General features: G+C 37.2%; 1 protein-coding gene across 1 annotated transcript in view; it reads right to left on the bottom strand.

The window, feature by feature from the left end:
- Window positions 1-17,106, bottom strand: part of ARHGAP15 (Rho GTPase activating protein 15) — a 322,363-nt gene that overhangs the window by 134,941 nt on the left and 170,316 nt on the right. The window contains exon 9 of the mRNA XM_075710898.1: window positions 2,445-2,567. Coding sequence (XP_075567013.1) covers window positions 2,445-2,567 — 123 coding nt within the window. The remainder of the gene's footprint in view (window positions 1-2,444; window positions 2,568-17,106) is intronic.

Genomic DNA, 17,106 nt, shown 5'->3' on the forward strand with positions numbered 1-17,106 from the left:
TGGTTCCAATGTGACATACAATGTAAAAAATCAATATAGATTTGAGAGCTTTATAGTGCCCCTGGCAAATATGAATAGCACTTGATGAAAAGTGAAGGTTTTCACAGCACCTACAGTGCCACTGCATTGGAGTAATTAACACCACATGCTTCACAGATATTTATATCAATTCTTCACTAGCACACAGAACAGCTCTTTGTCAGAAATTCGGTACCGAGATGTCCTGCAAGGCTTTAGACACACTTTTATTACGAGCCCCTATTTTAAGGGATTTACAATTCTGACAGAAGTATTTCCCTATGGGATAAAAGTTAGTATGCATGTTCTCAGAGCTGGAGGAATTTTTTTCTTGTAAAAATTGGTTAACATTTTTTCCCTTAAGAAACAAGCAAATAAATAGTTTTGAGAGGTTTCTGCAACCATTAAAGTCACCTTAGAAAAATAAATAGATGCATCTTATAATATGAAATTTGGCAAGCTTTTCATTTTCAATCTGGATGGTTGCATTTTGTGATTTAAAAATATTCTAATGTGAGCCTAAAAATTAACATTTAAAAGTGGTCTCTGTATAAGCACTGCAACTGCATTTTCATAACATTTTAACAGATTAAGGGATAAACTCTGGTGAAGACAATGAAGGAACCTTATCAAATGAGCATTTCACATAGACTTACCGTAGGTTGGAATTAAGCTGTGCTAACGAATCCTGCCTCATTTGCATGGCCAAAACCTAATCCTAATGAAACTTCATGGTAGATAACTAACACGTTTGCTTCATGGTAACATCAGTTTGGTAATAAAACTGTGCTGGGTACTGATTCTGAACTACTGTGTCACAAATCATGCATCTTCATTACCCATGGAAGAGTATCCCAGGTAGAACCAAGCTATTTTTATGACTCAAGATCTTAATGCAACTGTAGCTAAAACCAAATGCATGTGGCTTTCCTAGAGAGATATATTAGAGGATGGATTTGAGTTATGCTAATGAATCTGGATTTGTTAACAGGGATCACATCTGATCCCTATGTAACACCGCAGGAGATTCATCAGCCACACTTTATTAAACTAAAAAAAACCCCTTTAAATCCAGAAATTAAAAGACTATAAATTACTCCTCTATTACTGTAATAACTGAAACAAACTAATATGATGCATTCAAATCCCACCCTCAACCCACAGAGTACTTCAAAGAGGCAAAATCCTCCAATGTATTGAAATCAGATACTATGAATGTGTAGGGACAGATCCTGAAAGTTGGGTGTGTGAGTGTGCACACCTCACACATATATTTAGGTATAAATGACATTTTCTAAAAGTTTCGGTGACAGTTAGAAGCAGAAGCCCATCACTAAGGCACATAATGATTTCATATAATGAAGACTTCCTTACAGTAGGCAATATTGCACTGAACATTTCTGCATGTATCTAAATCATAAGAACTTAATTCATAAAATCTTCTCCTCCTCTTCATACATGGGCCCAGCTGGTGTTTAACTCTTGTGCCTGCTTTAGCTTTTGCTGGCTGGGGTCAATCTCTTGGCTCAGGACAGACAAGGTTAATACACACTAGCAACACCCCTTGCCATTTTTGACACACCACTGGAAAACTCCCTCTCCAGAGATTGACAGGGGCTGCTGGCAAAATGCCTCCGTCTCGTCAATTTGCATGTGCAGTTGTGGGTTTCACACATAATAATTTGGGAGTGTGTAAATTTTTCAAGCATTATTCCAGACAATATTTGAAAACGTGGCTTTGCTTGATTATTAGTGGTCAGAATGCTACTGCCTTCGAGTTATCTACCAGCTTCTTAGCCAAACGCTTACTCCTTGGATAAACTAACAAACGTGTTTTATCAAAGAAACAATTTTTTAAGTATATGTGAAAGTGATGGCTGACCAACTTAGCAAGATATTGGAGTAGGAAAAAATCACGGATTCAAAGCATTTATTATTCATTGGCACGCATTTTAAATTGTTAAAAATGTATTTTGTTGGCGAGTTAGAAAAATAATGAGAGAAGACAGCAGAAAGTATTCCAGCCTACCCTAGAAAACAAATTAGTCAGCACAGCATCTGAAGTTCCTACTTCAGATTCTAAAATATAAAACTATATCAACATTCTTTTCTTAAAAAAAAATGGAGTTGTGCAGCATGTTGATTTGCAATGTTCATGATGAGTGCCTGTGTTAAATGGAGGGGCTTCTACCAAATGCACACCAAAGAAGAAAAATAGAAGCAGCAGTCAGATAGCACAGAGACAGATATAACCATAAGTTAATTTTTTTCTTTACAGTTCAACAGTGTAAATTTTATGAGATACAGCAACAAAACCATATCTAAGAAGGATTTGTCCAATGCACTTATTTGCTTAAACAAGAATGAAAAATTCATTTGTGAATTTTTACTTTTTACTCCAAAAAAGTATATAAGACTGAACACACCTTTAATAAGTCCCTTTTCTTGCAAAGTTTTCAAGGAGGGTCTTCGGGAGATGAACTTCTTTAATCTGCTTTTAACTCGGTTTCTGTCATTTGTATCAGAGGCACTGTAGTTCAGTCTGAAAACTAAAGGAAATAAAAAGAAAGAGCTTCAGTGAAACACTATTTTTAAACTAATAGCAGTTTGCTCAAATATCCTTAGAAAATAATGGCCATAGCCACCCTAGTAAAATCATGTGGTAGGCCAGCAGTGTAGCTGGTTGGATAGTACAAAATATCTGATTAATACTTTTGTGAATAAACATGATGAGTTCACTCTGCTGGTTTTCACAGAGTTGTGTTATTTATTGCCCATAAGCATTTGGATGGCGACCAGTTTACTCATGAAATGTTCACGAATCCCACAAGTTTCACATGGATGATTTTTCAACTAAAACTCTGGACTCAAAGCGTGCTATGCACTATTAGCTATATACTACTTGTTATGAGAAAGGATGGATGGTTACACCACTAGTGAAGGACTGAATTCTCTTGCCAAGATGGATTAAGCGTTATATATATATTTAATGCAGTTATAGAAAACATGGCTATTTGCCATGAAATGTGTGCAAGATGCATTAATTTATGGAAAGAAAAGTATTCCCATCCTAATGATTATATTTTATTATATTTAGGCATTTACCAAACTGAGAAACATTTTGAGCTCAATTTATTCCTGCTCTGTGTCAAAAAGACATAGAACCCAGCTGCAGAAAATCCCCTGGAGGAAGTTTCAAAGGCATAAATTTAACTTTTTCTCTGCTGAGGTGCTTACAGGGCACCATCATAGCTATCAAAATAGGCAGTATTAGTAGGAAGGAGAAACTCAACACTCAAGGCTGGATGCTACAGAAGCAGCAGCGATGCCAAGGGAAGATTTTCTTCAAAGGTTTCCCTGAACAGGCAGATTTTTAAAGTTTTCTAACAAATCACCTGAGCCTCACCACCCTTGAACAACCCTTATTTTGTGTCCTGGGCTCTCTCACGCTACCCGTTCCCCCAAATGCTGAGCAGGAAAATGGGAAAGCTAGAGCTGTACAGCCTTCCTTGGCAAGGACCTCCAGCTGAGAGAAGGGCGGCTTCTGCTTTTTGAGGAAAGAATAGCTTTCCATCATCTCTTGAAAATAAATAAAGAAATCCACCAAAACACAGTACTCTCCACAAGTGGAATTTGCAGGAGTTGGTCCATTGTCCCTCTGACAGAATTTCTAAATAGTACCCTGGTTAGTTTAGCTGCAGTTATAGAGATGCCCCTAATCGCCCCATCCAGACTGAATCTCCCCTGCAATGCAGTGATCTTCATATAGGGAAACCAAGGGAAGAGAAAGAGAGCAAAAAGAAAATTATCATCGATATTATTGGGCTATTTTGCAGCAAGAAGTTTTGCATAAGTTATAAACAGCACCAGATAATAATATTTAAAGGTGCAAAAATTATAAAACAATGGCAAGCTAAAATAACCGGTTAAGCAACAGTAACAACCCTGGAATACTGTGGTTTACGTTACAAATCTGATTTTAACAGCCAAACTTATAAAATGGTTTATGCTTTGCTGTTGTCAAGGGAGAAAAACTTGCCAAATTGTTCATTTTAAGTAAATAGAACATAGCCAATTAAGGAAAGCAATATTTAAACACATGCCTACAATGATCAGAGCATAGTTTGCTTCTGATTTCACTACTGATTTTAACAGAAGAGTGCTCCATTTTCCCACAGCACGAAAATGACCCCACACATACTTCCACAAACTAGTAATCACACAGGACAAATAAAAGGACACTTTACTGGAAAATACACAACTTGGTAGAATAATCCATCACTTATGAAAAATAGAATTCACATTTTTTAATGGTAGCATTCTTGGAGTGATGTATCATAGAACATAAAGATTAGCATTCAATTGATGGTTGGTGCTTTTTTAACTTTATAGTGGAGGACTTTTTGTTCGAAATTGAGCAATCCTTGGCAGGGACAAGCTAAAATTCCAAGTCACTTGGCTGTGCTATAAAAAGAACGACAAATGGATGTTTCTAATTCTGCATCTTAATGGTACTTTGAAACAGTGAAGTGAATTGTATTTAGTTTGGGGACTCTCTTGTTGCTTAGGGTCATTCTGTCCATCGCGATTCATATTTAGGTTAGATTTTTCCTGACTTACATTGAAGCTTCCCCAGTGCAAACGATGCAGGAGTGAAAACATCTCTTAAGTCACTTAAGAGGCCTGCCACATTTCCCATTCTGCAGGACTCCGCAGCATTTTATGCCCACTTGAACTGCATGCTTAGCTCTAAGCACGCACCAGATTTGTTAAGATATTTTAACTGAACTGAACGCGGTCATACTGTGAGTGGTAAGATAGGGGATCTATGACTTGGCAGCCTGGTAAAGATCCCTCTGTTTAGAAAGAAGCATTAACCCAGCTGGAAGTTTTATACCTGAAACGGCAATTATGGTGTGAAAACTACATCTAGAGGTAGGAATAATTATTGTCATGGATACTTTTGTATGTTCTATGTTGAACTGTATAGCGCATAGTCAAAAACAGCAGCAAAGCTAATTTTGATGAATTTCTTATTTTATTCTATTAAACATGTGTGAGTCACCAGAGGGAACCTCCAACCCTCCCAGAAATTCAAGGGTTTAGATAGCATGTTCCAAAACCAAGCTTAGCCAGAAATATTCTTGTTGGGATCTCATTTAGAAATATTGCTTGTCTTGCCAAACCATTCTTCTCGCGATATCCCCACATTAAAATGACTTTGTTATGATGTTTGGAAATATAAACAGGACCAAATGTTACTTCCAAGAGAAAAAATAAAAGTAGTTATAAAACTCAGAAACCACAATAAATATTTTTTGGAGTACCTTCTTTTTTAAATTTCAGGTTCTGGATTTGGCCAGAAGAATCCTCTATGAAAGAGAGCTGGCAAATGTCAAACAACATAAAAAAGTGGAAAGCAGTTCCATACAGAAGTAAAATAGGACACTTAAGGATCTAAGAATAAAATAATAGGAAATAAAATCTACTGCTTGTTCTACCGTATGTTCCCTGGCATAAACTGCATAGGTGTGCCATTTGATTCATTGTACTGAATAAACTTGTATCTTCAATTTCTGAAGATGCTCACGCTGACATATCCACATAAATGCTTCAAAACCAACACAGAACAGAAGGATAATTCCCTTCCCTTTGCACAGACTCTTCAGTTAAGTATTTCTTATACTGCACTAAGAGCTTCTGAGGCAGGAAAAGGAAGCACATGCTGGCTCTTGTTGGGCCAGGGCCTTTTACAGTACATGTAGAGGGGAACCCAACAGAGGTCAATATTATGCTAAATTTCTTCTGCTAGTGCAAGTGGCTGCAAGGTGACTTCATTCCAAGAGCAAAACAATAACCTGAATAGTGGCTGACCTTCACATTTGGCTGGAAATAAAGTTGGACCCTCAGATCTAGAAAAACATTTCTGATAACTTTGGTTGCTTTATTAGGTCTCTATTTATTCCATAGGTGGGAAAGGTACTAATGGTTATATGAAAAAAATGGCAAGATCTTTTTCCTCAGATAATTTGCTCTAGAATTAAGCTATATTAAATCACAACAGCTTATCACATTAGGGAAGTGTAATACAGATTGGGTACAAAAAGAAAATAATATAAATGCATCATTAGGCATAAAAGAAAGAACTCATCTTTGGCCCTTAATGTTGGATAGCACTGTAATAACATCAGCTGAATTAGGAAGGAAAACTATAGGCTAAATTCTCTGCAAAAAAATTGCACCAAGATAAAACAGACCTGTCTTTTTTTGGGCCTATATAAATCCTCTGAGTACTTATTTAATGCCACAACTCTAGCCTTAATATTCCTAATAACACATAAAAACCCAGGAGTATCATGCAAAAACCACAAAATAAAGTCTGTACAAGAGCTTTTACACAAGAAGACAGGTGGAATGAAAGAATTTATGCATTACCTCCAGATCACACAGTTGTGCAGAAATAACACCATCAGAGTCAATGGAAGTTTTGAGATGTACAGATGAAGAATTGCTTGCTGTAATTTAATGCACTAAATTGTATGTATGGTGCAATGAGAATGAACATATTATAATTTAAGCAGTATTAAGCAGTGGCTAATGTATGTGCAATATGAAGCTACAAAAGCCTTTCTCCAGGGTTTCAACTAAAAGAACCAGGCAAGGCTCTAACCTTTTCAGGGCAAAGGTCAAAATTTTCATGTGATTGCTTTCTGTGAATTTAGTCATATACCTAGACAATATATTTCCAGCAGACTGTTTTTCCTGGGTGTGATGTTCTGGGCAGAGCCTGAATGATTCAGAAAGTAAAATGTTTTAATATGTTCTAAACAGCTCCACATTTTATTGGCAAGACTTTGTAACTCCATATAACATGATCTCACATTCCTTCCGACAACTTTTATTTCACTCTTAATTTACAAAACATTTATACGTAATCCCAAGGGTTTACCTATGATTAATTCCTGCCAGGTACAGTATATCTGAACACTTCTAACGCGTTGAAAGCATTGGTTTTTGAAGAACTATCCATTAATGACTTTCTGAACTGTGACAATGGATATTGACAGTGCTTGTCAGACTAAAGCACTATTGATTGTCTCACATCATGTGTATAGCAAAACCAATTTCTTCCAAGTACCTCTTCCTAACTGAAATGCATTATTATGGTGCCTATCTGTTTATTATAACACCCAAAATTATCGTACGTAATTCATTTGGACGGAAAGGGCTCATACAGAATGAAGAGCAGCAGTGGGAGTGGGTAAGGCATTAAGAGACTCAAATAGCTTTACATTAGTACCTTCTCTTCCATTAGCCTTATTCTGCAGGAAAACCCCACAACTAGTCTGGACCATGCAAACTTTTTTCAATACCCTTGAGGACTTCAAAATTTCGAGAAGTTCTTAGATATGGAGATGACTTGCAGTATAATGATAACACCCATAAATGGAGATTTAACAATTCTGTTCCCAAGGAATACGAAAAGTGACAAGCTTGACCATTCAAAATACAGAATACACTGATCAAAATCCTAGCTGCAACTTTTTTAAAATGCATATGAACAGATCTATGGACTTAACTGTGACCTCTGATGTCTTAAACTAATAATTTTCTTATGTGCTTTACAGACTCATATCCAGAGTGCTCAGCAGCATCTTGCAGGACTGAATCAAAGCTAAGATGGCAAAAGGGGAGGTAGAAGTAGGTCTCTATGACTTTGGATAATGAAAATGCCAGTCTAAGAGCAAAACTATCACATACGTGTGAAAATATTAAAGGAATTAATTAGTTAATTAATTAATGTAAAGTAATGGGAAAGCTTAATTGCTGAGTGTCTCATCCTCCTGAAGAAATATATCTTAACATGCAGAGGCGTATGACTATGCCTACATTCCAGGAGACACTGTAATTTAAGAATATGTAATGACTCATGACTTTATGTTTTATTGGATTTCATTGGAACTCAGAATTCAACAGTTTTTTCACATTTTTTTTGGCCTGCAGCGGATGTGAAACTACTGCTAGTCCATTAAGGAAGGAGCAGCACGCATTGTCGCCTGTATAAATGGTCGGTTGTTCAACCAGCACCAAAGTTTTCAAAGTGACAAAACAAAGTCCCTGCCTTCTTCCTTTCCTTTGTGATGCTCTGAGATGGAGTCAATAAAGTCTGCTCACTAAGGATAAAGAATTCACTTCACCTACTTTATTGAGCTAAAGACTTTTGTCAGGCATCCTATTTTATGAGTTATCCCCACACTATAATTACTATATCTTTTTTGCCAAAGAGTAAAATGAGAGATGGAAACATACTCTGCTTAAAGGCATTACCCAAATGATTGGTGGGGAAACTGCAGGAATCGGGCATTACCCCTAATCCCTATGTTTATGATAAGCTTTAAAATTACAGGTTTTATGACTACAGAGCATAAATCCAAAAACTGTAGCATCAGGTAACATAATGGGTATCACTGGCCAGGAGATGCTAGGAAGATTTTGTTTGCACCGAACGACCTGAAGTCATTCAGGTTTATGGTCTTAAAACAGATATTTGCCACAGCAAGTATATCTGCATTTACAAATGTTTATGAAGCAAGCTTAGAAATAAACAATAGGAAAAAGGAAACAGTGATTATTAGCACAAATAATTTTTCTGTAATATGACAGCCTAACAACTTAAGTGCTCAGTAGTGTCATTACACTTTGTGAAATTTGTGTGCATTAGCAGTAAAGATTCAATAAAATGACTATGTAATTCATATTTTGCAACATGCTCTGATGCATATAAACTTTTTAAAAATTTTGTCCCCCACTAATAATAAATGGAAATAAATGAATAGTGTGTTAAATCTTACTACATGCTTACATTGTGAAACAAACTGGTACTCCCCACACAGCTTTCCTTAGTGGTATTTGTACCATAAATATTTAGAAAAGTAAAGCAGTATTTCTGAGTATGTATTGGTTTTATAAAGGAAGATCATACCAAACTAACCTGATATCTTCAATAAAATAAATGGATTTTTTTTAGAGAAGGAAAATGCAATATACCAAATCTATTTGGACTTCAGTTGTGCATTTGATATGATGCCAAATGGGAAATTATTAGTTAAACTAGAGAAGATGGAGAGAATTAAAACAATAACTGTGAAATTACTAAATAAGGTATTAAAATGAGCTTTGTTGAAAGGAGAACTACTGTATTGAAGGAAAGTTACCAGTGCAAGTCCTTAAATATTCTTGGAACAGATATTTGTATTTTCACTAATGACTTCAACAGAAAAAGTAGGAGCACTCAAAAAATACTTGTTGGTGACTCAAGGCTGGGAAACATCATCAGCTCAGACAAGAATCAGGATATCAGTCAAAATCTTAGTGACTTTGAGACTGGAAGCTGGAGAAACCAGATTAGACCTAATACTACCCAATGCATGGCCAGAGAAGGATTAATACAAAACATTTCTCTCCTATGAGCATGCAGCCTTGGACACTTGTACGTCTGAGAGGGGAATTCATGCCAGGAAAGGTGCAGGCAGCGGCCGTGTGAAGTGCCAGCAGAACGGGCTGCTGAGTTTTCGAAAGCAGACGGAGAGCTTGGCATGTTTTGCCAGCTAGAAAATGGCTGAGAAAGGCTGTGATTGTTGTCTATGAATTTGTTGGTGGGGGTGGGAAAAGGAGCAGGAGACAAGAAGAGGACAGCAGGGAGGGAGAAGAGCCGTTTAAACTGAAGAACAATGTTGGCACAAGAATAAATGAGTATAAACTGGCCATAATATGAAGTTCTAAAACACCCTTTCAAAGAAGTCGTGGTGGCAAATAAAACTAAAAGAATTTAAGATGAAGCTTAATAAATTTATGAAAGGGGACACAGAACACAGTACCTTGTGACAGGAGGGACTGGACTAGATCACCCAGGACATGCCAAGCCTTTCTTTCCACAATTTTTTTTGGTATTGTCACAATATTAGAAATGCTATTATACACACTTAACTTGAATATAAAAACCACAATGCCAGAAATCAATGAGTTCATTTTAGTCATACAGTATGACCAATTTAGGTTCATCTAATGTAAAACATGTGGGACTTGGATGAAATCTGTTGCAGTACGCAAAGTCAGACTATTCAGGCTCTAGGAAGAGAGAGTACAGTGTGCTTGGGAAAGGGAAACTGGTCTCTCCGAGTCCATGTCAGGGATTAGGACTCTTGACACAGTCTCTTTACAAAAAGCTGCAGTCTTTTATCCCCCTTGCACTGAGGAGGGCAGTTTTGTATGAACACAGATCACTGGGGACTCATCTGATCTCAGGCCTCCTTCGGTAGCTGCTTTCTCTAAATCTGCAGGTAAAGAGTGAACTAACTACAGATGAACACGGGCAAAAGTCAGGAGCATGATGGAGGTGCTTTTTGCATTTGGTGTACTTCTCTCCTTTAGAAAGTGTTGCTAGAATTCCAGGAAAATACTCAATAACTTGGATGGTCTAACACATAGGAGTTGAGGAGTGGCCCTGCCCTTCAGTACTTGGGTGACTCAGCGCTGCCCTGTTCCGGTGTTTGCAGCCATACAGTCTCATCCTACTCATATAAAATACGATAGTTGTAGAGGGGAAAAAAAGGCAATATTTGAATTAATGACTTTTGAAGTTGACATATATAATATAAAAAGAAACCAAACATGCAATTAAAGGTTGAGGAAGGCAGAGCACAGAACTGAAGACTATTTCCAGATCGAGTTGAACAAGTGATTTACAACAAGTAATACATTCAGGGTTTTTAGAATATGGAGTTCTCTTTGTTTTCTTCTGTTGTGGAATATATGTCAATAACTTTCAAGTCTTTAAACTTACCTCCCGACAGAGTTAGTCTGAAAAAAAACCCATTTTCAAACTCTTGCAAATAATACAAATAGTCATCATTTACATCAAATTGCTCAGACAAAAGCACAAGAAAATTATACAGTTCTTTTTTCTACCGGGAGCACCAGATAGACCGCTATGCCAAAAGAAAAACCTTCTGAGAGGCTGGGTACTGCTGGCCATGTGTGCACTTTTAACTTCAAAACCTACATATAATTCTGCCTTATGCTTTGGAAAACAAACTAATTATCTGTAAAGAATAAGGGAGACTTGGCTTTGCTGTATTTATATCACCCTTGTTAAGAGTCATACAAATGATTCATATATTTAAAATTAGACACACACTTGGATACCTTGTTGAATCTTAAAAGATCCAATCTTATGGGACCTTTCCAGAAAGAATATCATACCCAAGAACTTTCTTTTTATTGAGACTCTTATCAATTATATTTTGTACTTCTAAATTTAAAAAGTAAACTATTTTAAAATTTAATTGTATTTCCATTGCACTCAGCCTCCAATTATATTCATAATCTTGTATTTTTTGACCCGTGATGAACTTCTAATGCTTCTCATACAATAAAGGATAGAATGAATTCGTAGTGCGTAAGCTATGAAAGCCAACATGTTAAAATTCTTTATTTCCAATGAGAAATGGTAGTGACATTCATCTGTATATTTGTTGTTTCACACCACAAGTTCCAGTATATTTTTCTTTTTTAATACAGTAAGTTTAGTACTTTCCAGTGAATGTAGATGTCATATTTTATGAAGGAGAAAGGCACACCCATTATCTTTAAAGCAATCAAAAAATATCAGCCAAAGATCTGAAATCCATTTGCAGTACCCTGTTTATATGTTGGCTCTACTGTTTATATGTTGACTCTACTTTATCAAATTATCTCTACCTCAATTAAATCATTAGAGTAAGTATAACTGAACAAAAGATCACCCGTGAGCTTGTTTTTAAAAAGAATAAATTGACAGATTTAAGAATCCTTTTTACTTCTTACCTTAAGTGAAAATTCTGGCAACAATCTCGAATATCTATATTCCCATAAATGTAAACCATAGACAAAGTGACCTTTGCTGCCATCAACTTCCTTTTATGTTTCTATATAAATGATTTCTATTTGTTAAAATGCAATTGATTTTCAAACTTTTCAGCAGTTACACTCTTTGCTTACAAAGTAGTGTCAGACTTGCACTTCGAGGACACAGGAAAGACTTTCACTAAAGGTGCTTTAGGATCTGCATAAAATAAACATAAAAACATGAAGCAGATCAAATGGAATAGCTTTTGTGTGAGCTTACCCTACAGAGGCTGTTAGTGGGAGAAGGCACCTTGTGAGATGTGCCATGGGTCAGCGTCTTCCTTGGGCTGAGACAATGTGAATTACAGGAGGAAAAGGAAAGCCCAGAATGAAGCCGCTGATATATTTAACCACATATTATGTTATAATAGTTTATGTTGTAAATTTGACCATTGACTTTATCAGAACTTGGTCTTCTAATAAAGATCAGGTCATACAGTTCAGCTGTGTAACAGCAGGTAGAAACTATGCGTTGCCCTCTCTCTCCCTGACACTACCAAGCACGGCTTTGGCCAAGGTGCAACGTCGTCTGGGAACATCTCTTCTGGCTTTCTGCAGCACCCACACACTCTCCCTACAATCTGATGGTGGCTCCTTCTCATTACAGAAGCAGCATGAGGGCAAGACCTGGGGTGGTACAGTTAAGACATGAGTCCAAAGAGGACACACAGACATGGTCAGCTGAAGGCACGAGTAACTGGGACCCCAGAAATGAGCATGTCCTACACTGCTAGTGCAATGAGTTTCCTGTAGCAGGTAGGTGGGACCCCAAGTCCACCTGGCCCTTGCACAGGGGCTTGGAGGGGGAGACCTCCAGAGACACCACAGGGCATGCGGTGACATTTACAACTTCATCTAGTCTCCAGAACAGCTGCACTGGAACAAGTTGCCGGAGCAGGCAAATAATTACTATATATCACAATCTTTTCCTGAAATAAAATCAGGCCACTCATCACAACAACTTTGAGACACTTCAATCAGCTACATGTGGGGTTTGCATGGGTGCACTGACCCTATGTTTGACCAGCCATGGTTAAAACTCAGGCAAAATGTTAAAAAGATACAACAGGAGACTGTTTTAGCTTTAAAATTAATGTTCCAGCTGACAAACTGCACAGGGACTTAACCTACTTTAGAACATATTTAATAGCATAATTTAGTCTCTAAAAAGAAAAGCAAAATAACTAATGACGGACAAATTTAGAGGTCAAATCTAGTTCAGATAAACATTCAAAAGTTCAGATGTTTAACCAAACCTTATCTTGTCCATGAAAAGCCTCAACCAAAGAGCTCTACCAGATATAAGCAAAGCACAGCAGATTGTGGAAACTTTTCCTTACAGAAGGAAAACTATTATCAGGAACCAGCACCTTATTGCAGCACTCATGTGTTTAGCAGTTAAGCATCAAAGCAAAAGAAAAACATTTTCAGAAAAGTGTTTCATGGAAGTAGTAATATTTGGATGAAATCCAATACAGAGAAAAGAAAATAATATTAAGGGGAAAGATAATAGAAATGCAATTAGACTATCAACCAATAAAACTTAATCTATGCTTGATAGCTGAAACCTTCCAAGCTTAGAGAGAATAAGGAAACTGGAGATCAGAGGACTCTGCCTTTTGAAGTCTTGCTGTCCAGATCCTGGGGACCATTATCTAGCTGAATATTTTAAAGGCATTAGGAATATTCTGTCACAGAATTAGAAAGCTTTATTATTATGAATGACCTGTAACTTGAGCAGGGACAGCTACAGATGAATTCCAAGTAAACAATTGTTTGGAAAAAGTGAATTCTGCTAACTTAGTTTTCTGGACTAAAACCCACAAAATAAAAGTTGTATTTTCAAAGAACATTTTCATTGTGGGTTACTAATAACAGAAAGTATAACTCTAGGATCCTCTCCATCCTTGCATTCACCAACTACAAATGATTTTTAAAACACTGTACGAGATGAGATGAGACCACTACTGCGTCTTGCCTAACACTGTTTCTCATGCAGCAGAAAATATCTGTTAGAGTACCCCAGAGGAAAGCAAAATTCAGACAAATGATGCGGCAAACCAACGGTACCTCAGGATCCTTCCAATTTCTTTCCCTTTCCCTACGTCACCACCTTGACTCCTCTCTTCTTAAGCCTATCCCTCACCTTTTCTTCTGTCTCCATCCCTCAAGCCACTTGGGCAATTAACAGAAAAATTTGCTTTTCTCACAACTGAACCCCAAATTCAAACTATCAGATGCCCCAAATCTGAAGCTTAGCAAAAGATTTTTTAAGCAAGACTTAAGCTTTCAGTTCAGAAATGACTAATGTGTAACTCACATTAAGACCAAAGTTACAACAATAAAGCAAGTATCCCATGGTTTGTAATTGTGCCTTAATATCAGTACTACTCTTGATCTATCATACTCCATGATCTTCAGATACCATTGTATAACAATTCAGGTGTCATAGTATTTTCATTATTTCTCCATTAATTTTTAGTGCTATCTTCCGATTTTCATTCAAACACATCAACTGAAATACCTTCGTGTAAAAAAAGGAAGGTAGGAGCATTACAGCACCCTAAAATAATCGTCTTTAATTTCACATAGACAAGAAAGATACTATACATATGTGTTCACACAAAAATATATACAAAGCTTATTTCTGCAGGAACAGAACTTCTTAACTTCTTGGAAACCATAACAATGAGGCAAAGATTTTCATTTAAGCTCAGATAGAAGACAGTCATAGAGTGATCTTGAGATCACCGCCTGCACTACTTAATTTTTAGTCAACTTTTTTGTCCTTCCAGCTATCTCTACCCAAGAGAAAACCTGGGTGCTGTTCAGGAGCCAGTTTACTTCTGAGACTCCTCCCAAAAGGTATTATGGCCAAGACAGCACCAACTTTCTTTGCCTCTGCTTTACTCTGCCCTTTAACTCTTATCCCAGAAGGCACTTTACCTTCAAGCATAATATTCCATACCTACATATCAGACACGTTCACCACAATGTTTTAAAAGCATCATAACCATTTGTTTATATCGGACACACAACACCAGGCATCACAAGACAACCAAAGAAGATCTGAGGAAAAACTTTATCTGATTAGGAGCCAGCCAGTCTGCCCTAGAAAGAGCAAGCATGGAGCGATGTGGATGCAAGACACATGTTCCTGCACCTTGAATGAAGTCTTTTATTATAGATACCCACCAAGCTAAAGGTTAACATGCTCAGATTTATATTTTTGTACCTCAAAGACTGCTAAATGGCAAATGATCGGATCTGCATCTGGTTGCTCTCCTTTTCTGACGTGCCTACATCCAGCCACCACCCCTTAGGCTCTGTGTACTTGGACTGGAGTATAACCGTCTTCAGCAAAAGTGATTGTAAAATGTACTATCACTATGTGATTGCAACATATACAGCTATAAAGACTTACACATAGGGACATACTCCCTCTAGCAGGGCTTCATGCCTGCATGCTTTTTAAACTATTTCTGTGTTCTGGACAAGGTGTCTTCATGAATTTCATGATCATAAACCTTTTTCTCTCCAGGTTGTTTTGTTTTTTGGTTTTTGTTTTTTTTTTTTAAGTGTATGAGCACTGGGGTATTTTAACTTGTTTTAATTTATTTTAAATTTGCTCTTTGAGAAGAGTTGCTCAGTTAGATAAGAATGTGACTTTCCCATATAAACTAAATACCTTTAAAATTAGTTGCAAAAACTGTTATCACATTTCATATTCTATAAAAAGGCTTAAGGCAGGCTTACTCTGTTTTTCATGGAGGGTACGTTGACTGCAAAAGAATAAAGGACAGCAGGATCTGATTGTTTACCTTTTATCTCTAAAAAAGTGGCCATGCAACAGGTAAATACAATCCCTAGGCTGTATCAGGAGCGCCATTTCCATATGGAAGAGTGAATTCCACTTCCTACAACTGTGAGAAGACCTTGCCTTGAATATCCATGTGCAAGAAATGTAGACTGAAACTTAGGGCAGATTCAGAAAAGGGCTATTTGAGATGATCAGGAAAAAGAGCAGCATCCTATCATAGGAAAGACGACTACAAGTCTTGGCTGGCTTAGTCCACCAAACCAAGCAGGAGAAGGAATAGGACTGCTGTCTGTAATGCTATTTGGGGTGGTACACCTGAGACAGAAAGGAAATGCTGAAAATAAAGAGCTAGCTAAATGTTGACACAAGAACACATTCATACCACAAGTCCATTTAGGCTGAAAATTAGAATGCTTTCAGCTTGAAAACTGAAGTTTTGGAACATTCTTCCAGCATGAGCTGAGGGGCAAAAGCGTTGCTACTGAATTTCATTAATTATGAAAGGAATCAAATAAGGTGGTTGTTTTCAAGAACTGGGGAATTGATTCAATGCTACAAAAAGTCTGTCTGAGGCAGATAATGCTATGTTACACTTTTCAATAACAGTAACGCAAGTGAATTCCTCTTGGGTGAATCCTGGGCACAGTTAAGACAATGGCCAATGGAATTAATTAAATGGAGCCAAATATCCTTGGTGGTGAGGGGAGCTGCTCATATGTCATAGCGTTCTCTTCAGCATCAATATTTAAAGCCAGCTAGTTGGAACCTTTTACTTAATTGAGAAACAATACAGCATTTAACCCTTCAGTGGTATTCCACCCTTTCGCTTTCAGAGGCACAATCTCTTTATCTGGCACGTCAGCAGGCAGCTGGTGGAACAAATAGGAGATCCCACAAAGCATATTCCCTTTTAAAGCATTAATATGCCCTGTCCAGGAGACAGTACCATGTTTTCATCCGTTACGTTGGTCTTTAAATATTTGGGATTGAAGGTCATAATTTAAATTAAATACATCCTCCAACCTGGAAGGTACAAACATTTAAATGACTTCACCATGGGGAAAAAGGTGAGTCTGGGCAGTAGGTATTCCTATCTAGAGCCTGATTTACAGTGTCTCTAACTGAGATTAATTTAGAATTTCATAACCTAACCCCCTCCTTATTTCTGTCACCTTCCTCCCAAAGTACCAGGAGGATTGCATCTGGATTAGTTATAAACAGTAGTGAAACCTCAGAATACAGTGTAGCGTGAGAATAATTGTTTCTGGCTACAAACTTGCAATTGAGGTAGTCATTTCAATAACTGCCACGAGAGACTTCGG

Source organism: Pelecanus crispus, chromosome 5 (assembly GCF_030463565.1).
Source record: "Pelecanus crispus isolate bPelCri1 chromosome 5, bPelCri1.pri, whole genome shotgun sequence".
Taxonomy (NCBI): domain Eukaryota; kingdom Metazoa; phylum Chordata; class Aves; order Pelecaniformes; family Pelecanidae; genus Pelecanus; species Pelecanus crispus.